This window comes from Botryllus schlosseri, chromosome 14 (genome assembly GCF_051294905.1).
Source record: "Botryllus schlosseri isolate E-star chromosome 14, Bs_hap1, whole genome shotgun sequence".
Classification (NCBI taxonomy): Eukaryota; Metazoa; Chordata; class Ascidiacea; order Stolidobranchia; family Styelidae; genus Botryllus; species Botryllus schlosseri.
Window position 1 is genome coordinate 7,239,534 of NC_137249.1, and position 21,820 is coordinate 7,261,353.

General features: G+C 40.0%; 3 protein-coding genes across 6 annotated transcripts; 2 read left to right on the top strand and 1 right to left on the bottom strand.

The window, feature by feature from the left end:
- The first annotated feature begins 1,329 nt into the window (after positions 1-1,329).
- On the top strand, positions 1,330-8,875 carry LOC145455369 (LIM and senescent cell antigen-like-containing domain protein 1). 2 transcript variants are annotated; one of them, XM_080333336.1, is made up of 9 exons: positions 1,330-1,490; positions 6,480-6,642; positions 6,713-6,779; positions 6,977-7,169; positions 7,359-7,436; positions 7,496-7,636; positions 7,811-7,962; positions 8,173-8,248; positions 8,612-8,875. In XM_080333336.1, the coding sequence occupies exons 2-9, from the start codon at positions 6,484-6,486 to the stop codon at positions 8,721-8,723; spliced, it is 978 nt and encodes a 325-aa protein (XP_080189462.1). In that variant the 5' UTR covers positions 1,330-1,490; positions 6,480-6,483; the 3' UTR covers positions 8,724-8,875. The 2 variants fall into 2 exon arrangements, with proteins under 2 accessions (XP_080189462.1, XP_080189461.1); XM_080333335.1 differs by lacking the exon at positions 1,330-1,490 and adding an exon at positions 3,421-4,590.
- Positions 8,876-9,018: 143 nt separating this feature from the next.
- LOC145455366 (uncharacterized) lies at positions 9,019-16,009 on the top strand. Of its 3 annotated transcripts, none has more exons than XM_080333330.1 (10): positions 9,019-11,706; positions 12,056-12,162; positions 12,227-12,598; positions 12,658-12,744; positions 12,808-13,050; positions 13,114-13,222; positions 13,282-13,481; positions 13,563-13,673; positions 13,729-13,833; positions 15,248-16,009. In XM_080333330.1, the coding sequence occupies exons 1-10, from the start codon at positions 11,634-11,636 to the stop codon at positions 15,566-15,568; spliced, it is 1,728 nt and encodes a 575-aa protein (XP_080189456.1). In that variant the 5' UTR covers positions 9,019-11,633; the 3' UTR covers positions 15,569-16,009. The 3 variants fall into 3 exon arrangements, with proteins under 3 accessions (XP_080189456.1, XP_080189457.1, XP_080189458.1); XM_080333331.1 differs by having other exon boundaries at positions 13,114-13,195; XM_080333332.1 differs by having other exon boundaries at positions 13,114-13,195; positions 13,297-13,481.
- Positions 16,010-16,726: 717 nt separating this feature from the next.
- LOC145455363 (sperm-associated antigen 16 protein-like) lies at positions 16,727-21,605 on the bottom strand. The gene is made up of 16 exons (XM_080333325.1): positions 21,447-21,605; positions 21,241-21,287; positions 20,524-20,628; positions 20,269-20,396; positions 20,141-20,209; positions 19,794-19,862; positions 19,617-19,724; positions 19,307-19,424; positions 19,045-19,245; positions 18,855-18,988; positions 18,269-18,412; positions 18,008-18,193; positions 17,665-17,791; positions 17,546-17,611; positions 17,363-17,489; positions 16,727-16,989 (listed from the first exon to the last, which is right to left on the bottom strand). Exons 1-16 carry the CDS (start codon positions 21,484-21,486, stop codon positions 16,814-16,816), a joined length of 1,845 nt encoding a protein of 614 aa, XP_080189451.1. The 5' UTR covers positions 21,487-21,605; the 3' UTR covers positions 16,727-16,813.
- Positions 21,606-21,820: the final 215 nt, after the last annotated feature.

Sequence of the window (21,820 nt, forward strand, 5' to 3'; positions counted from 1 at the left end):
GGGTAGCATGCAAAAATGATAGCCACGTGCATAAAAATCAGCCATCTGCATTGCTTTGGGGACTGGAGAGTAGACAATACTATGAGGCCAACCCTATTGTCACATTAATTTATTCAAACACATTACCAAGTGTACCATGCTTCCCACTGTTTCGGATACTTGACGAGATTCATCGGAGTATCTCGGAGTCTGGGATTGAACTCTTCGGAGTCGGAGGGACTTTTCCTTAGACACTAAAGTTGTCGGAGGGATTCGGAGTCTCGAAAAGCACTATCCGCTAGGGATGGTGTGAACCTCTGAAAGGTTCGGGTTCGCGTGAACGCGAACCTTTTTGAAAGGTTCTGTGTGAACACGAACGTGAACCTCGTGACGTCATATTGCTAATTCCAACCCTATCTTTCAATGAAGTGATAGCCTAATGTACACGATACCTAGCGAAGACTCGGGCCACATAATGTCACATTGCTGAAGTACATATTGGCGTTTTAAACGTCGCTAAATGTATCAACCACGGTTATCAAAGGATATAATAATCTCATAAAATCAACACATTCCGTCGCTTTGCCAACAATTTCGACGAGGACTTACCAGGGAATATAACCTTACGCCTTAACGGTCTTGGCCAGACCGGACAATGTGTTCGGAGTCTGAGTATTGCTACATTGATATTGAGCAGAGTGTAAAACGGATTTCTATACTCGCTACCGATACCATAAACAACAAGTTATGTAGCAGTAGCCAGCACCTTAATCGCACGGATTTGGTCTTAATGATACAGTAAAGATATGAAGTCAAGATTGACCCCGTACGCCCGCTCGATTTTTTACATCAGAAAACGATGTCAATGTGATTGATTGGTTGAATAAGCATCATTCGCTGACTACGTATATCGCTCGTGATGTTGTGTGATTGTGGGTCAAGCGCACAGCAGAGAGTCACTAAATATTCACAAACGGAAAGCTGGATATTTCGAGATATTTTTTGTAACAAAAAGGCAAGTAAAACTTTTAAGGTTGTCAAGGTGCATGCTCGTTTAGCGTTGATTTTTTTTATGCTGCCAGCGCCATGCATAGAGTGACCCGCAGTTGAAATGCAATTAATTTGAAACAAAGATATTATAATGAAGTGCAAATTACAATTTTTTAGAAAGGTTCACAGTGCAGAACCTACCAAGGTGCTGTTGTGAACGCGAACCTCTAAATTTCCGAGGTTCACACACAGAACGCGAACGTGAACCTCACGTTCACACCATCCCTACTATCCGCTCATCACTGTAACACACCTTGGTGCGACATCTACTGGATACTTGGATGCAATGAGTAATGTTGATTTTGTGCTGGCAGCCAACATCGCGACTTTTTCTGGAAGGCATAGTGTTAATCCTTATTTGGCCGTGTGTGCCGGAAGAAAGCCTGCCAATTAAATTACCGAGAAGCAGTGCGTCGCTGTGAATGAACTCCTCCAACGCCAAGCATATAGCTGTCAACCAGGTAAGGTCTTACATTTCGTATATTCAAGTTACGTTCTAAATATTGAAAATAAATATTTGTCATAGCCTCATCCAATTTTCGACGTAGTTATTCAAATCTCATTTTATAGCCGTTGATCGTTATTAACTACCAAAACCAAGACTTTTCAAACTTGAGTTGGCATGGGTCATGTCGGGTAGGACAAAATGGTATGCGAAGTTCCACCATGACTGCTGACTTTAGTGTTTAGACTTACCAAGTCCTTGTGTGTTTGTGTTAGCAAACTTCTACCATATAGCTGTGTAAATGGCAAATATTTGATAAAATCATTGAATAATATGATCATGTTTATGACTTTCAACCACTAAACTGTTGTTTTGAATGTAAATTTTACGCGAGAGCATGATGCGATGTCCGATAACTGAACTAAATATAGTACTTGTGCGCGAGTGGTAGGCCTACCTAATGTGAGTAATAACACCACATGCGTCGATCATGTTATCTGTTAGGATACAGCAGCGTTGGTCAACCGGTGGCATGCGCAGAAGTGGCTATTTTTAATCACGTGCAGCTTATGAAATGGATTTTTTACATATGCCTTATGAGAGTCTAATAGGTTTGAATCAAGCTCGAGTCTAATAGGTTTGAATCAAGCTCAAGTGAACTAAGAGGGTACGAAGAAAAACCTAAAACTTGCTAAAAATATGCATCTGATACTTTGTGCATAAAGACTTCTGACAAAATAGATTATAATATCCCGAAAATTAGTTTGACACTTCACGGAATTTTCGTCGGTCGTTACAAATTGTTATAGCCTACTTATAATAGATAATTGAATTTTAGAGATGAATCTCATCATCTCCTCTGCCAATTTTTGATGAGATTATTGGCCTTGCAACTACGATGAAGCATATGTACTTCGACATTTTCACCGCCATTTTAAATCTTTCCCACTTATCAAAAATGTTGAACACCCATCTGGCAGCTGTGTGTTTCCAGTACTAGGTCAGCCAGTTTCTAATTCGGCCTGTATATTCAAATCAACTGTTCAACAATAGTGAGTGATCTATGTCATGATGTCGGTCGTCAACAAATTGGGTGTAGCCAGGAGACTCATAGCACCTTGTTATGTCACAACTCATCAGTGATTATGTCCAATTCTTCAAACCTATGGATTGAATTCCCGGCACCGTGATCAGGTCATGTTATGTATAGTAAATAGTATGCCTAGCTACGAATTAACTAGTAAGAATTTGTTTGTATCTTTATGTAAGGCATAATGGAAGTTGAGTTTTTTCAATTTGATCAGATTCGGATGTGCTGATTTTGCTTTTCAGTCATTGGTATTCAGCTGAGACTAGCTAGAACTATTATAGCTTGTGTACAGGTGGGAGAAAGAGTTCATTGAACCATGAAAATATGCGATGAGTCGATAGTCCGCAATCCGAGCATGAATATGAAAATTACATTGAAAGTCAGCCAGCTTGAAACATCCCATTGATTTCAAACTGACAGGCAGAAGTTCGCTATGATTGTCACGGCATGCTGGTTATTGTCCCTCTTATTTTCTTTCAAATGTTGCATCATTTCTCAGGTTATAACGAAATAAACTTGGTTGATGATCCATTGGTACTATATGTTGTTATATGTGTGTTTCATTGCAACTATCTCGTTGTTACTATGTCCTACTGAAACAAAAGAAACCTGTGCAGTGACGTGGGCATCAATTCTTTGGTGTCCATAGAGAAAATTTGATGTTTTTAGAATTTCCTTAAAGGTTTGCCATTGCTCAGTTATGCTAAACATTCCTTAAACATCTAATCTCCTCGGCCAGATTGCAGTGTTTGAAGTCGTTTGAATTAATTTTTACGGGAATACAACTTTCCAAATAGTTGTTAAAATTCTTCAAATTCCAACTAGGATGGTGTGTGCTCTTTTATGTTGACATTTTATACCTGAGATTTTATAGCCTAACCTCACTCCTCGGATAATGACTGGATTTGTATGCTTTTGACATCAAAGAAACTAATGCATATATTCGTGGACTAAATTGTAACTACTTCCAGACACTGTCACAGCTCTGGCTACTCTAGCTACATTTGATTGCATTATTGAAATATCGGAATGGAAGGAGCCACATAATTCCGTTTTTATCACTGCAACTTTGAGTCAGAAGTTTACCTTGGACTTCTTCCTCATCAATTATATATGGGTCTCAAGACGCATAGACAGTTTCGCGCACGAATCTCACTCGATAGAATGCGTTGTTGTATCTCGCTGGTAACGTTTCGGCCGACCCTGAACTATGGCGATTAGAGTCCTGCGTCCTTTCTGTGTCTGTCATATGATACATACGGCAATGAACAAGTATGTTTAAATACAGTTCGCTTAATTACAAGTTGTTAATCATTGACCTGTAGCGTCGTCGGTATGGAATCATCCAGTTACTTGGACTGGCAATGTCACCGTGTAATATTACTTGAGGGAAAAGCAAACTCTAATCGAAACCGAAGAGAAAGATCGCATGCCGCAAACACTCCATATACTTTATCCGTTTTCCCTATCCCCATTTACTTGGCACTTGAAAGCAATTGCTCGGTAAGCCGCGATGCTCGAGTTATATATAGAGAGCAGATGTAAAGAAAAGCGCAGCATTTACGATAGATAGTAATGACGCCGGCCAGTGTCGGTTAACGGCGTTGAGCTTCATTTTGCGGCCGTGATTGACATCGGTATTTTGACAACGATTCCCGTGAAAGGAATGTGCGAAACTCTCGTCGACTTGAAAATCAGCGATCCGGAAATATACGATCACTATATTTGCTCGGCTGTTTCACGGGATAGGCGAAATACCGTAGGTGTGGTTGCTCGACACTTGTTCGGAAGAGATTAGAACGCGTCGACCGTATTCAGCGGAACATTGTAAGAGTTGTGCACTTATCTGAGATTTGCCGAGATAGCGACTCCCCGATTATCTTACTTAAACGAGGCAAGACCGCGAAGTGTTGCGAACGATAATGACGACAAGGAATGGTAATGCCAGGAACATGACTCTTGAAATGAACGAGTCGAATCTGTTTCAGAGGAGAAAGGAGTCGCCTAGAGACCCCGTCGGCGAGAGGTAAGGTTTGGAATGCATCTGGAGGGAGGGAGATTAGCGAGGCATTATCCGTCAGGCCGTCACTGAAACATTGATATCGTACGTGCGTAGTATGCCCGTGGTAGTGTAGCGGCTCGATGAAAAATAAGCCTAAATGGTTGTGAATGCCGTTTTCCTGAATTTATCGGTTTGTGGTAATTAAAATGAAGTTGAAATCTTGAGCTGCCGACTGATAACTTGGCTCACTTCAGCCCAAGCTTAGCAGGCTATCGGTCGGCAGCGTCCAAGTATCGTAAAATATGTCGGCATGGTTTGGCCATTAATCTCGAAGTACTATGAATAGCGACAACGACAAGTCTAAAATCTTTTATCGCCGTGGTTCGACGCGTTTCTAAGAATTGATTGAGTTCTGATGTGCGCTTACAAGACGAAATTCGGGCTTATCTGATTCATCGCGAGGCGACGGTACGTCTCAGGCTTCTTGTGTTTAGAATACGTTGACGGATACGTTGCATCATTACAACTGCGCCTTCCGCTGATAACGCCTTTGGTGTGATTTAGCGATTCGTCGACAGCGGTATTAACAGATCGATTTACATGAATTAAATCGCATGTTACCCGATACTTGTAACGTATCTCGGCGGCCGGCCGGAAAGTGCAATTAGATCATGTCTTCTAGCCACATTGTTTCGATTGACGCGATTTGACGAAGTTTGTCTAGTGCGATGCCTGGTACTGACCTGTGAAAGTGATCAATTGCGTTGTCGCTTTTAGGCTGTCGTGAACTAGCATTTCGTGTGACTTTTTTGATCTGTGATGTAGCTTGTGTTTCTGCAGTCGCAATCCTATCCATAAAAGCAGTGCGACTTTTACTTGAATCGTGGTATGATGTTGTCTATGATAATCGTAAATTATTTAATAATAGAGTATATAGTGGCTTAAGTGGTATTGTTTTCTTCACATCACGAACAGCTGTAGCTGTGACTAATTCCGATTAATTTACTGACTTGATGCTATTACTGAGGAACATTTTTTTCAATCGAGCTTTGAATCAGAGATGTTCTCTGAGCATGTGGATGAACAATGAACACGGAATTAACGAATATAGTGGTATTTGATTGATTGTTATTCTGTAAGATAAGCCAGTTGTTTCAAGTCGTTTATGGTACATATGTTGTATACATTGATTTTGTCACATGATTGTCAGTGTAATTGCATCAGTGGACTGTTGATATATGCTATCTGTAATTACCCTAATTTGTTTTGAGATTGTTGCCCTATAAAATATGATAACAGGACATGTAAGGTGTAACAATAATCCTATATCTTGACCTGATTCAAGTGACCAATTACATCTGAATTGAAAATTCATCTGTCTTATTTATGTCTTGTCAATTACACGCCCTAATCTGTTTTGTGACAGTATTATGATATTTTGAGGACTCTTAGTTGGTCTGAATCTGAACTAAAATTCTAACCGCACAATACTGTTAACAAACGTTACCCTAATCAGCATTGGTTGCGTGTGTCTTGAGAATGCTGAATTATTTGTAGATCACTATGTAAACTACCATTGAAAGCCTACCATATGTTGAGACCATTAGATTTGTCTGGTGTACGCTCAACACCAAATTAATGATGCAGAAGGCAAAGTCATATCTGATATAGCGGGAAGTAGATTATAACAAAATCATCTAAAGGTACATGAAAATGACTTTTTAATCAATGGAGATCCGAGTAGCGTTTCTAATTAATTATTAAATGTGAAATATGTGAAGTTCATGTCAGGATAGCCCTTAATCGGGATAATGGTCTTGTATTTTCTATGCTGGCGTTGTATTTGAAGGATTTCTTTATCTAAATAATTTATGCCATCTCGAAAGTCACGTTGCCAATATTCTTTATTTTAGCACAATGATGTCAATGCAACTTTCCAACTCCGTCTGCATCCGATGCCAAAGAGGCTTTTCGGAACAAGAGCAAATGGTTAATTCGAACGGTGAAATATTCCATGAAGAATGCTTTGTGTGTGCTCAGTGTTTTGAAAAGTTTCCAGAAGGATTATTTTTTGAAGTGAGTGTGACATTTCATTTTAAATCTTATAATATTTGCACTTTATTCAAAATTACTTCTCTATTGACAGTATGATGGAGTTAAATATTGTGAACACGATTTCCATATGCTCTTCGCACCCTGCTGTGGGAAATGCGGTGAGTTGCATCTAATTTTCTTTGGCTCTCTTCGAGCCCCATCAACATTTTGCTGGTATACAGTAAATAGGCTAACAACTTGTATATATATGGTCTGTTATGTAGTCCAATTTGACTCTGTATAGGAAATTGAATGAGACTGCACTCTTTTTGCCCTTGCTGTGAACTGTTGAATAGCTACGTTAATGTTATTTCAGAGGAGTTCATCATCGGAAGAGTTATTAAAGCCATGAACAACAACTGGCATCCGGCCTGCTTCACATGTCAAATTTGCGACGCCCCGTTGGCTGACATTGGCTTTGTCAAGAATCAAGGGAGAAGTCTCTGTAGACCTTGTCACAACCGGCAAAAAGCGCTTGGATTGGGAAAATATGTGTGTCAGAAATGCCAGTGAGTCCTCTTTCCCTTCAAAAGATGTCACGCTGTTTGTGTTGAAAGGCATTACAATATCAAAGTGGCATGTAATTGGATACGTCCTGACTTTTTGTAATTTTTTGACAATTGACCATTAGCGACACCGATCAGCTTACATGGTCTTGTTGTTCCATTGTTTTCAAATGAATACCACACCGTTTTCAGAGCGATTATCGAGGAAGAGCCGCTGCGGTTCAAAGGTGAACCTTATCACGCTTTCCATTTCAACTGCAACAATTGCGGGTATGTAGATTATTGTCGATTCTGAAAAGTGCACCCGACCCCATGCGGCTGCGTTGCAGGAGAGAGCTGACGCCCGAAGCTCGGGAACTTAGAGGCGAACTGTTCTGTTTGCCTTGCCATGACAAACAAGGCATTCCGATTTGCGGCGCATGTCGGAGACCGATTGAGGAGCGAGTTGTCACTGCGATGGGAAAACACTGGTATGTCTGATGTCGATATTCCTTGTAGCCACAAACAATTGTTTAAGAAAGCTGGTGTTTATTGGAAGAAAATGATCTGTTCTGGTATAACATCCTTCTTAAGATCTGGATCTTTTTTGTGTGATAAAACAGCACTAAAGCTACCGCTGACACTTGATTTTTCTACGATTACAGGCATGTCGAACACTTCGTCTGTGCACAATGCGAGAAGCCGTTTTTGGGGCAAAAGCATTACGAGCGAAATGGATTGGCGTATTGCGAGACTCATTTCAATCAACTGTTTGGCGACATTTGCTATCACTGCAACGGTGTCATCGATGGAGACGGTAAGGCGATGATGTAAAATGTTGGACCGCGTTTTGGTTTTGTGTCTACTGGCACGGAAAAAGTGTGCATACTGTATAACATATCCTATTCTGTGCCTTAATGCATAACTTACAAGACATCTCTATCAAATAGGCGGTGTAATTTTAGGCTGTTTAAACTCCCTCCATCCTTGTGCCAATCGATCTCGTTACCTTTAAACTTCTTTCTAGTTGTTGCTGCTCTCAACAAGTCCTGGTGTGTACATCACTTCCAATGCACCTGCTGCAATACCAAGCTCACACTCAAGTAAGTACTTGAAATCTTTCAATTGCGTATCCCGAGTCATTATGTTCAACTCGCATGATGCTGATGTAATAATTATCATTGACATTGCGACTATAGAAAATGAAGGAAAGATGTCAAAACTTTCTAATTATATTAATCGAAGTAATGAACCCACTTCGTGAATGTGATTTGACGTTATCTACGCAATTTGGGGAGGAATTTCATTTTGTTGATATAAAAGAATTATTGACTTAGCCCATGCTGGTTGTGATTAGAACAAAAAGGACAAGGGCATACGATATCTTTTTCTGTATGACATTACTACGTTCGTCGCAGCTAAGCTTATATCGTGCTACTTCATTCCTCTTTTTTTTTTTTATTCAGAAACAAATTTGTAGAGTTCGACATGAAACCTGTCTGCAAAAAGTGTTACGAAAAATTCCCGTTGGAGCTTAAAAAGAGACTGAAGAAGGCAGCAGAAACTGACAGAAAATGAGTTCATTTACGTCTAGAGTGCACGAATTCCTGCCTGTTATTTCATTTTTGTATACTACTCTGCAATCACGTCTGATGAAATTGCTATCCTACTTATTCAGTGGCAAATACTAATAGTGATACTCCAAAATTTTTAATAAACATAACACATTTCTTGCTTTGTGAATTGGTATTGAGGGTGTAGGTAGCCAGCTGTTATCAGAAATTGCTATTTGTGAAGTTAGACCGTTTTAGAGGTCCCTTGCTATATATTGTAGATCCATGTAGTGCAGTTTTCGCCAACTCAAAACGGGTCGCGGGCCAATTTACAGATTTCGTAGAGGCCGCAAGAATGCATTATTGAGACAGAATCGGCCACGCATTTACAACGCTGCGCTCTCTAACATGGACGACGGGCATGGTTAGTAGGCTAGTTACCAAAATAGAAAGAAGAAATGCAATGATCGTGAATTTTATTGTGAACTATGAGCTGCGCACAATAGCTGACAACGCTTTTCGGCGACTGGGGCTAAACGAGGCACGGTGTTAGCTGAAAGACCATCTCCTGAAGCTTGATATTGTGTGAAGCACTAAGCCATTTTACAAGCGTCTCGGTCTTGGCAGTGTCTGGTCCACATTATACGTCAATGAAATTCGCCCATACAACTCGGCCGATTCTCCCGCAACGGAACGCTGTTGCCCTCGCCGTGAGGAATAGTGATGTTGGGAACAGGCGAGTAGCTCATTTTCATACAACTACGGTATTTTGAAACTGAAATCAATTTCAGCATTTCAAAATGCTTTACTCGGCGTTCTTCCGAAGTCTCAAATCATATCGCGGGTGGCTAAAAATGACCTCGCGGGCCGCGTGTTGGTGACCCATGATGTAGAGGGCATTTGATCAAGATCGCCAATTTTCTATATGCATGCTGCTCGAGATTTGTATCCAAGTACATGACTGTTTAGTTCAATATATCAGGGGCGTTGCGCGTTCTCTGAGTCAGCCACCTATGCAGTCGTTCATTAAAATTTCTACTTCGCTCTGTCTTTTAATCGCCTGAGTCACTCGTGCATCCGTGAGAGTCGGAGAACCCTTTTCAAAATCTGAAAACTATGTGTTGAATGTTGCTTGCTATTGCGCATTAATCAGTCCAACATAAGGAGGCAAATATGGCATATTCAGGCTACCTTGGAGCGTCAAAAAATCTTGGGTGTTTAAATTACACGCAAAATGATTCTAGCCTTGAGAAATGACAGAAAACGTCACTTTATTTTGCTAATTTCGGGAACAGTTACGTTCCAGCTGTTGCCGTGACCGTATGGCTTATTTCATGCGCGCCGGATCGTGCGACTCGATATCATTTGCCAAGAAATCTCTGAAACATTATCGGGAGCCTTTTAGTTCATACCAGCTATTTCGATGAATCGAGTCTATGCGGAAATTTCAGTTACACAATCACATTCGATAGTTTCACCAATGGCCTCCACAGCATCCAGAAATGCAACAGCTAAAAATACTATAATGCTACATCAATATCTATATAGAGAGTAGGCACATTACAGCTCGCTACCGTATGATACTTTCTGTCTCACGAGTAAATGAGAAGAGCAAAGAAAGTCACGATACCGTGTGATTGGCTCTTCAACTCAATGTAACTTGAAAGTTCATCACAGTTCAATAACCTTAAAACTGTGGCAAATCCGCGACCAAATTATGTGTTGTAAGTGACATCCCGCGATCCAACCTCGCACATCAAAACGAACGCATTTTTTATACGAGTTTGAGTTGTACGCTGCGATTTTACGCGCATGTATGACATAAAGAACGCGCACACACACTCAACAACGCAACAACACATTTCATTGTATCGCAATTTTTGTGATGTATTGAACTGATAAAAATTACTAATAAACCGAACCGAACTGAACTGAACAACAGCAACGGACACGCAACATAGCCCTACGAAACTTGTCCGACGAAATCGATTTCAAATTGGATTGCATGTTTTATTCCTCCGCTCGTCGATTTGTACTACCTATGTCGATGTCCACTCAGATTGACTATTTGGTGCCGACTGCCAACCATTTCGACAACGGAGCATACCAAACCAATAGAAAGTTTTGGCCGACCATGCAGCGACAGTCGACAGTCATATTTGGTCAAGGTTCTTTTTGCACCGAACTTATTGGCCAAAACTTTACGACTATTTGTGTCCCTACGCAGAAGGGGTTGACCTTGATATGAATGCGTCTCATAGGCCCGCACTCGCTTGTCACACACCCCTGCACTGAAGCATACCAACGGTCTTCGACGGTGTTTCCCAGAGAAACCAGTCAAACAAATCTTATCATAAATTCGAACCAATTTGTGTATTACAAAGGTCGGTACATTTTCATGATCAAGCCGTATTTTCTGTGTGTCTCGTTTATTGGCTCCAAAACAGCGACATTGGATATCATCTCCCTTTCATTCAGTGTGCTGTGCAACTGTGCAAGTGTGCATGCCTCCTTTTTCACATCGCCTAGGCAAAGTGGGCGTCTGATTTCAAAGACTGCTCCAAGTCGTTTCGAAACCTTCTTATCTTTTCATCATAGCCTTTATAAAGGCTATGTTTTCATTGTGGCGTATTGAAATGATGAAATTGTGGAATTAAATTATCACATGCTCCACTGCCAGAGTTTTGTTGTCGAGTTTGTGATTTTCTTCATTTGCATTGTAATTAAAACTCACTTCTGGTAACAACCATCCGAAAACATTCGTAACAAAATCTGAAATCCGTATGCAATCTGACTCCCATAAAATTGTGCAAAATCCGGTTCGATTGCTATCCGAATCCGAATGATGCTCATGCTCATGAAGAAAGCTCGAGGAAAGAATCAAGACACCAGAAAGTGTACTGTTGAACGGGACTGATGTGCACACGTGTTTCACATGATGGATGCGAAATTGGCAAAGTTTTTGGTAGGAAAGGGCATTGACAGCCGTCACGTAGAAGTGTTGGAAGGTATGTAAATCTTGGATATAAGACAATATATAATCGTACAATCAGGTCGTACGCACTTCACCCTGCAAGTAACGATAATTTTTTTGCCAGCGGTATTTGTCTTTCATCGTCCTGCATGTCTCTGCAATGTTGTGATGATTTTAAATGACTAACAAATTTAACGCTCTAGATTAAATCTCAAAATATATATGCAGTGGACGGTAAGGCTGTAGAATGAACATGTTATAGGCTTATAGCGAGGGCATAAAGTGTATAATTGATCAATGATCATACTTGCAGAGCACAAACTGCAGCAGCATCATAGATTAGTATTTTTTCTCGCAATAGTCATTCTGTATTGTTTTTTAAGAAAATGAAGTGGATTCCTATGTCTTTGGCTTACTGCGAGATAGTGACTTTTATCTCATGTTCAAGAATAAAGTGGGAGTTGCTCGTAAACTTATGATTCTTCAGGAGGTAAGTTTATATAACATTTTTATTTGTTTTCACCATCACTTATGTAAGCCATTATCATTTACAGTCTTGGGGAGCGGCAGATATAAACGATGCATCTACGTGGCCTGATTCAGCATCGCATGCTAACTCCGAACCAATGATGACTGATAACTTGGAAGTTTATGATATTTCTATGAGTGGAAAGCCAATTAATAGCGAATCACTGCCTAATTCTTGCAATTCAAAAGATACTTCGAAGTTGGACTCCAATCAGAAAATGATTGCTGCAAAAGTGTCCGTTGGCAATTACAATGGTGTGCAGTCTAATACATTGAATGGTGCTGCTAAAGGTCGCTCTGTTGATACACACGTAGAGCTAACGCCTGGCAATTCTAGAAACCCTCCAGTTTCATGGTCTGTTAATAATGAAATGGAACTCAGCCAAATGTCTGATCAGGTATGTGTAGCTATTTCCTACATCAGAACTATTATTCATCATATGATTAATCTATAAAGGCTACCGACACCACAAAGGATGCGGATTCTTCATTATTTCAAGAGTCAGATTTCGTCAATATTTTTGCTGGGAAGGAAATGTCCAAAGTATATGCTTTATTCTTCATCATAATACCTTGTAAAATAATTGTAATATCATGTTGTGTACAGAATGCGACCAAGGGAAAACGCTTTACCGGTCCAAAAGTGATACCTCTGCCGATATTTAGCAAACAAGTGGAGACGGCATTATCATCTGGCAACGGTGCCTTTTGCATGAATAAGGTCATTAATGAGATTGGATATCACATCATTGCCTTTGGAGATATGAGATCGAAAGGCAGCTACCTGCGCTATTGCAGTGCGCTCTGTCAAAAGTATCCGTGTCTCAGATATCCTGGAAAGCATGAATATGTGCGTCTGTTGGTGGAATTAATGACATTACAAAATCTTTACACATCAATTATTTTCCTGCAGTCATACATATCAAAAAAGATTTCACAGAAACTTCGAAATCTACGTTCCCATCGAAGGGCTGCGGGGCAGAACAATCCAAATGGTGAGACAACCGTTAACTTGGATGGAGGCAAGTAGCCTATATCAATTATTGAAATTGAACTGGTTTAACTAAGACTTTGTTATCAGATGACCCAATTACAGCCGGTCTCCAGAAAGCATATGAATTTTTGGACATTGAATTCTCTCGGGGAAATTGCGAGTGGAGAAAACTCTTGACCCTGTTCAATAGAGTATTTCCAATTCGACGCTTGAAATTGGAAAAAATTGAACCCAGGAATGCTCGTCAAATCTTACAAACTATTCCAACCTTGGGCGATTTGAGATTAGTAAGTGCTATGTTTTTGGACTTATCTTGCTTGTAGACTTGCTGTATGCAACAGAAACAGTAATTTTTGTATTCATTTCAGGTTCGAGAGGACATGAATCAGTTGTTACCCATAAGTATTGTTGAGATGAAAAAGAATTATGTTGAGATGCTTCATACCATTCAGACATTGCTTGACATTGTTTCGGGAAAGGTAAGTGTGTAGCTAATAGTGTGCGGACTTGTTTTACCCCTTTTTACATTATCAGGAGGACGAGGCACAGGAAGCAAACACTCTCCTTCAACTCCAGCAACAATTGAGTGATAGACGTGTGAAATCAAAGTACTCTGCTAACTTGCTGACCTTGAAAATGGTGGGTTTGGCAAATGTATTGTTCCTGATATGTTCTGTCATGTTAGTGATTTCTCGCAGGTGTATTCTGTGTTTGATTTTTCGGTAGCAATCCGTCTTATAAGTACTTTGTAGATTCAGTTTATTGTAATTTATCCTTCTTTAATTTACAGTAGATTTTGTGCTGGAAATTCACAATAACCTTAAGAATGTTTTGCTCATGGTGTTTAGTAGGTGGTCAGTTTGAAAAGTGGATTTAATGGAGGAGGGATCACATACGTTATAATTTACCCGGAATGCTACTACCGCAGAGTGTATTAAATTTACAGACTGCGTCTGTGTAACTGACATGAAATGATAATGACGCTACAAACAGGCACAATTTTCCAAAATAAATTCAGTTACTCTGGTACAGGTACAGTGTAGGGTTGTAACAAAGTCTTAAGGTTCCGAGTCACTAGTCAATCTCGCTTTTATAGTTTAGACTTGAGTCACCAATTCACCACTGAGTCAAGTCCAAGTCACACAATAGAGTGTCGAGTCATAGTGTTTTGACTCAGTCCGAGTACAAGACATTGTGTAGACTGTTCAGTTCCAAGTTTATGTCATGTGAAACCCACTTTTTACGACTCTGCTTGGTGATATCGAATGCTTCAAATTCATAATATACTAATTTTCCTCACTTTTAGCAGTTTCTGGTAGCATTTTCAAGTACCAGTACAGGCAGTACTGATAGACGAAAAAATAATGGTGTGATAAACTTTACTATTCTGCGAAATTCCGATGAAATGCCTGTATTGGGAGACACATTCTTGAGTTATATGAATTGGTCCGAGTCATGCGCAATGACTCGAGTACAAGTCGAGTCAATACACAAATTGACTCGAGTCATTTTTCATTTTTAAGAAAATGACTCAAGTTAAGTCGAGTCACCAAAAAATCGCGAGCAACCCCTGTACAGGGGTTATTTCGTCCAGTTAATAAAGGTGTAGCAAACGTGAAACAAACCCCCAAAACTGCTCTCTGCTTACATTACACCTATCATTTGAGTAGGTGGTGTAAGTAGGGAAAAACTGCTTGAAGTAGGCGTACTTTGTTAATGTCTGGATGTGGATGCCACTAAGTCGCATCAAGTTATTGGTTGATTTATCTTTCGTTCAAATTGTCTGTAGCGCTAAAGACACAACCCTAAAACTTACATTCGGCTACTTTCAACGTCTGATGCAGTCACTCATGATTGTACAATGTTGTAGCTTACATTGTCGTCTTGGAAAAACCCATCTCTCTGGTCAAGTACTACATGACGGGCCCATTGAATAGTTTCAATCAAACCCTGCACCCTTTGCTGGAATCCTGACACGACATTATCAGTCATCTGTACTTGGAACATCTTGTGCATTATAAGGTGGGACGTTACCAAATGTGTCTTTATTTAGGAAAACGAGGAGGTAATAAGCCAGAAGGATGATCCGCCACATTTGGTGGTAACCGTGCTGGAATCGGGCAGAACTCACGGAAGTATTCATGCCCACGGGAAAGCTATTCCCTGCGTTGAAGGGGAAGGAATTTGTGGCATGATTATTGATCTCATTGCTTGTTATTCTGCATGGGGCATTGTCTACCCAAAAGAATACCCGATGCTTGGATTCTTCGAACAGTTTGTGATCAACGACTGCAGAAGTAAATTTCCCAAAACGAACAAATACGTTGAATTCGAAAAGAGATACCTTACATACAAGGATGGCAATGGGGTGTAAGCACCAAGCAGTGTAATTTGGCATTGTCTGGGATGAACGCATCTTCAATTTCGATTGCGATGCAATTACGGCCTGAATACCGGTACATGGCATATTCCCTATGCTACATTCCAGCCGTGACCTTGAAATGCTGTCAAACTGGCGCAGCTTGTAACAAATTGAGTACTGCTACAAACTGTTCAGGTGCTGCTTATCAATGAAGTAGTCAAATGTCTGAAACGAAACTGCTTTTTGTAACAACTGTTTCTAGAGTGCCACATGTGAAGCAGGCATTGTTAGGTCTATCTGAAAACTTTTTTTGAATTTCATTTCACTTTCATTGGCACATGTGTTGCAATTCGTTATTTTTCTAAACATTTACAACTTATTTGAATGCTGTCTGAAACCTAGTGTTGGGTATTCGTTTTTACATCATGCTTGCAATAAACCGTTTGCTTTGTATCCTCTGTTGAAATTCAATAACGAACGAACTGGTTTGAGAAGGTCTAACCTAGATGACTCACAGCCATACTTTGCAAATATGGATATAGCGGGCCAAGATTTATGATTCGGGAATATTGGAGTCTTGATATTCCTCGGGTTTTTTGATTAGATAGCGCAATTGTAGCGCGTCTGGCTTCTGTTGTTGGGTCGTGGGTGCAATCTACAGACCAAAGACTTCTCTGAGTAAGACTGGTGTCTGCGGCTTCCATACTCGGCGCTTAGCATTCAGATAGAGTGAAGACGAAAAACGATGGTGTAGGGTTGTGTAACCAAGTCAATAACACTTATGCAGTTTTGATTTCAGTCATTTTCTATTCACCACCGAGTCAAGTCAGTGTTCAGTCTCGAATTCAAGCGATAGTCAGTAACTTTTTCGAAACTCTTGACTGATATCGAATGCCTTGCGTTCATGTTACACTCATTTTCCTCGTAGTCACTCAAGATGTTTATCTAAAGAGGCAAAAGACCCTACGGCCTACAGTCGAGAAAGGCTATAAAAATATATATCAATCAAGTCGTATTGGATGCCCCGAATCAACACAACCAAGTGTATACTCGACCAACCAACACTTCCTTCGCATCTCCATCGTCAAAGCACCCTGATGGTGCAGACAAAAACAAGGCTGACTTCCATTCTTTCTGGCTTGTACAATGTACTTGAATATGGAAATGCTGTCAACTGCTAGAAATAATGTATTATGGATATCCACGTCCGTATAAGCTATACCATTTTACAGCCACTTCAACACAAGGAATAGTATTTTACGACCACAATTGCAACAGTCCGTCTGATCCCGCAGATACAAGTAGCTGTCCCGTTTTGTCAAATGCTACGGCCTGCACTGCGTCTCTGTGACCGGAGAGAAGGCTGTGCTCGTTACTGGATAAGTCGATCATTTTGACCGTTCCGTCATTGCTAGCCACAGCCAACAGCTTACCTGAGTGACAAAAAATACTCATTATTCAAGAATAATTAACTATAAAAAAGGTTCACTGCTCAGTCAAGAAACTCGCTATAAAATGAACAATTGGGCATTTACTACTTGGGGTTGTTGCAGTGGTTTTTTATTTTAGCAGGCAGATTGGGACACTAATTGCCATAAGTACCATTTCTTCTCACTCTATGACGAAATTTTCATGTACTTTAGGGAACATTCGCCGGATAAATGATATTTTTTACTTCACTGGCGGTTAATTCGGGTGCTTATGTCTCGAGATTTTCGTCATACAACACCATACCATGATCCCAAACGTCTCAAAGAAATTTATTGCTAGAGGCTACTGCGGAAATTGCATAGGGTAAAAACTTACCGGTTGGATCAAATGCGATTTTGTTAGCGGGATGAGGTCCAACGTTGATACTTGCTTTTGGTGAAAGAACTCTAGTGTCCCATATTTTAACAATGCCATAGCTGTCGCACGAAGCAATCGTGTCTCCCTGAAACATTCGCAATGCAATAACCGAGCATATTATTCATAAACATGTTAACTCACCTTCATATTAAAGACCGTATCATTCACCGAGTGCATGTGTCCGTAAAAGGTTTGAGCACATAGTCCCTGAATAAAAGACACATCACAAACAAATCTGTTAGGAGGCTTGATGAACCTACGGTTCGTGCATCCCAGAGACAAAGTGTTTTGTCAGCAGACGATGTGAGGAGTGTGTTGGAATAATGCAAGAACGAGATGCTGTTAACTGAATCTGTGTGTCCACGAAGGGTAGAACGGCATCTTTCACTGAAAGGAAATGAGAGGACATTAGCAGAATTTTCGAATTGCTATTGATATTTAAGCTTCTATTACTCGCCAAGTGCGTTGATAATTATGAGGTAGATGTACCGATTTATTCACACATCACAATCTCTGCCAACCGGTATGTATAGCATGGTTATGTGTTTATGTGATTATTCAGAGCCTTTGCCACTTTAATGCACTTTAATGACCGGTGTTCACCTTTGGAGATCCCAGATTTTCGAGGTGCAGTCCATTGAGCAAGAAGCTATGAAGTCTCCGCATGAATGCCACGTCACTCCCCATACTGCTTGAGTGTGCTCGCCAAACGTCAACGCGCAATGTGCTTTGGCGAAATCCCAAATCTTGACCGTAGTATCCCCACCACCAGTGACTAATTGTTTCCCACTGATATCAAGAGAAACATACACTCGTGTCAGACTACTAGAGAGTAGTTCTAAATCTTGACCGAAATTCACTTACGTCGGATGAAAGTCACAGTCAGCGATCCAATCAGTGTGGCCATCTCCAGTCATAACAATTTGCCCTTCTAAAAGTGACCACATTTTCCACAGTCTGTCATCCGATGCTGTTACTGCTATTTCTTTTCTGGGATGAATTCTTACACTGTGATCAACAAGATAGATATATAAAATACCAATTTGTCGACATATCAAGCCACTTCAATAACAGAAACATGAAAGAGTTATATGAGCTCAGTTTAGCAATTTACAGGTGCACAGCTGAAGATTGGAAATTTGATAAAATTAGTTACATATAAGACACGGCAAGTTCATAATTGATGAAAGGGCATTGAAATATTGAAAATAAGTGTCTTATATGCATGTAATCACTGGTCCTGATTACCATGTTAAAAACTATTGCAACAGTGCAACTGCATAATAATGAATAACATTTCACATCGTATTAAATGAAATCTAACTTCAAACTACATATAATGACATGTTCACATCATACACATATGAAGTCCATTGGCTAAATTTTAGATGTAGCGAAATAAAGTATGCAACACAAAAATAAGGCTGACGAAATCCATTTGAAGTCTTACCAGCTGACCGCCAGGTCATGTGCCGTGATAGTCTTTGTCACCTTCAAGCCTCCCATTCTCGTCAAATGAGGAGGGGGTGGGTATGATAACGATAACAAAGGATTAACGCAATCATCACGAGGGAAGATGCTGTCCTGTAATGAAGCCACTGTGTGACAAAATTATAAAATCAAATTTTGCTAGATCACACCTTTTCATGAGTGCTACGCTTTTCTTGCGTGGCAGGGATATTTTCTACGCCAAATGGTTTCTGTGTTCTGTGATCTTTCAATGCAGCTTGCGTTGGTCCTTCTAGCTTTTTCTCCCGTTCGGCGCGATATCCCGTTAGCGCAGGTATCGGGTCTTGTCTGCCGTTTTGTAGATTCCGTAACGTCGCTTGCAATCCTGTCGCCTAATATGTAATTACCTATAGTGTGCAGGCAAATGGGCTCATAAATCATAAGATTCATCACCTGTCCAGCTACGCGGTCCCGTTCAAGTTTCGTTAACATTTTTTCCTTCATCGCCAGCTCGTATTTGTGCTTCAGTTGCCGGAGCGTAGGTTCATAAGATCTGTAGTGACTCTTCAACCTGAAAATATAGAACTATCGGAGATCAGTGAACAAAAACACACATGTATTATCATAAAAAATATGTACAGAAACAAGACATGAATTGTCCAACACCAGACAGAGGAATTTTGACGATAACATCATACTTTCACTTCGTTGGAACATTCCATAGCATAACTGATCTAATAATATAAGATTCCGCTTCCATTACCTTTTAAGATCTTCGATGAGTCTGTTCTTTTCTTGAACAACTCTGCGATGGTGCATTTTGTGATAGTCCCTCTCCTTCTGAACCTTGACGAAGGCATCCTTTGTTTTCCTGCAGTAAAATTTTAATGTATGATTGTTTAAAGTTATGATGAAAAATTACAAATGAGAATAATCAAACCTTCCGGCTGACTTGAACTTTGCCAGCTCCCCCTTCAACCTTTTAACTTCATCTCTCAGATTCATGTTTCTAGATATAATTGTTGTGATGCTTAATCAACATCTGAGAATTCGAAAAAGTTCCCTAATTATTTTATCACACTTCTTAAATCGCTGCTTTACTGGTAGATTTGATGAGTCATAATAGCAGTAAAAGTAGTGTCTCCACTTTTTTTTTTATCTTAAGCGAATCTAATTATGCTATTCCTGCAGATTTTATTGATTCTATCGAATAATCAATACATGTGTCGTCAGTTGAATCAAATTAGCCTGAAATTTAAATTGGAAGGAGTTAAATGGATTTCTCACTGAATGTAAGCGTCAGGAACAACACCAACGTCGTCTTCAGACAGCTGTCCGCGTTGTTGCAATTCATACCTGTAAATATTTACGATGATGAGGGGTCGCAAAGTAGAGATCGCATAAAAGAATCTCACCATTCGGTTTGAAAAGAATTCAAAGTTCGATGCAATCCCATCTTGAGAAGAAAGTTACGAACAAAGTCATCGATCACCTCAGGTCGATGTGAGCGTGCTGTATCCCGGGAAGATGTTGGTTCCATAGGCTACCAAAAAGAAGCAACTATCAGTAAGGAATCTCATGCATTTCATTTCAGCAGCAAAAAAAGGATTGAGTACGTGCAGATATTATTAATAGATGAGTTATTTAAAATGAATAACGCATTCACTTACAGCTCCATGACTTTTGCTAGTTCGTTTTCCTTCTTCGATCGCGTAAACAGCATCATTCAAATTTTCAATGAAATCTACAGTGCTGGTGTCGTCATCGATGGGAACCTGAATGATAAAGGAGATAGACCAAACTAAGTTTCAAAATATGGATGTAATAATAGCTTGGCGTGCCCATTATAATAATAGTTGATCACGGGAAATCCAGAGTGCATTGACGCCGGAATATGGATAGCTTCTTGGAGGTATAGAACTTCAGTATTCAATTGAATAGTATATTCATATCGAAATGAACCTGAATATTTTCAGCTGACACTTGTCAGGGGTAATCGTCAGCAACTATATGGTAACTATTCAAATGGATATGGATACTAGTCCGCCCTCAAGATTACTGGACCACGGCCTGACCTATCGGTCTCACTATCCGTGACATGCCACCCCATTTTTGTCGCTTGTTTTTCTATACCATCTTCTTTTACTTTTCATTCAGTGTGCCTGCCTCCTCTTTACATCGCCTAGGCCAAGGTGGGTGTCCGATTCCATAGACTTCTCCAAGTCATTTCGACACCTTACCATCTTTTCGTTGCATCGCAATTTTTTGTGGGGTACCGTATTGAACTGATAAAAATTGCTAATAAACCGAACAAACTATATGTTAAATGCCAAATGAAATTCGTAGTATAAAACAAGCTATTTTCGCCACATTCCATAGTTTCATACCTCTTCATATTGGTAATCGTCATCTGAGTCATCTTCAACAGATACGGCTGAAAAGGAATAGAGATGCGCTCATGTTACAACTATAGTATATATTAAGGTCTAATAACATGTCAAAAAGTCCGAATCCGAATATCATATAGTTACTATAACTTGAATCGCCTCACAAATCTTCAATAATTATAATTATGTCTGTATAGTTTCAATACCTTCCAAGTAGAATGGGCCTTCTTCGGCTTCTGATGTCATTTTTATCGCAATTAGTTTCCCGGCGCAAATCTATGGGTGCAGTATGCGATTACGCGAACAACAAAAGTAGGGAACAGAGGGAATCCCCCAAACAACTCGTTTCCATGGATATCATCGGTCATCCGAATCACAATCCCTAATAATCATAAAAAGCAAAATTGTTTACGATAGAAAATCGCAGTTACTACGAATGAAAATGCATTTCAGTGGATCATATTGGATTTTAAACACGATACCCCATCGATTTTTGATGAAACTTTGTGTTAACTATTTGTTCTGAGATCTACTGATTCCATCAGTCGCATTTACATTATATTTCCTATACACCGTCCTA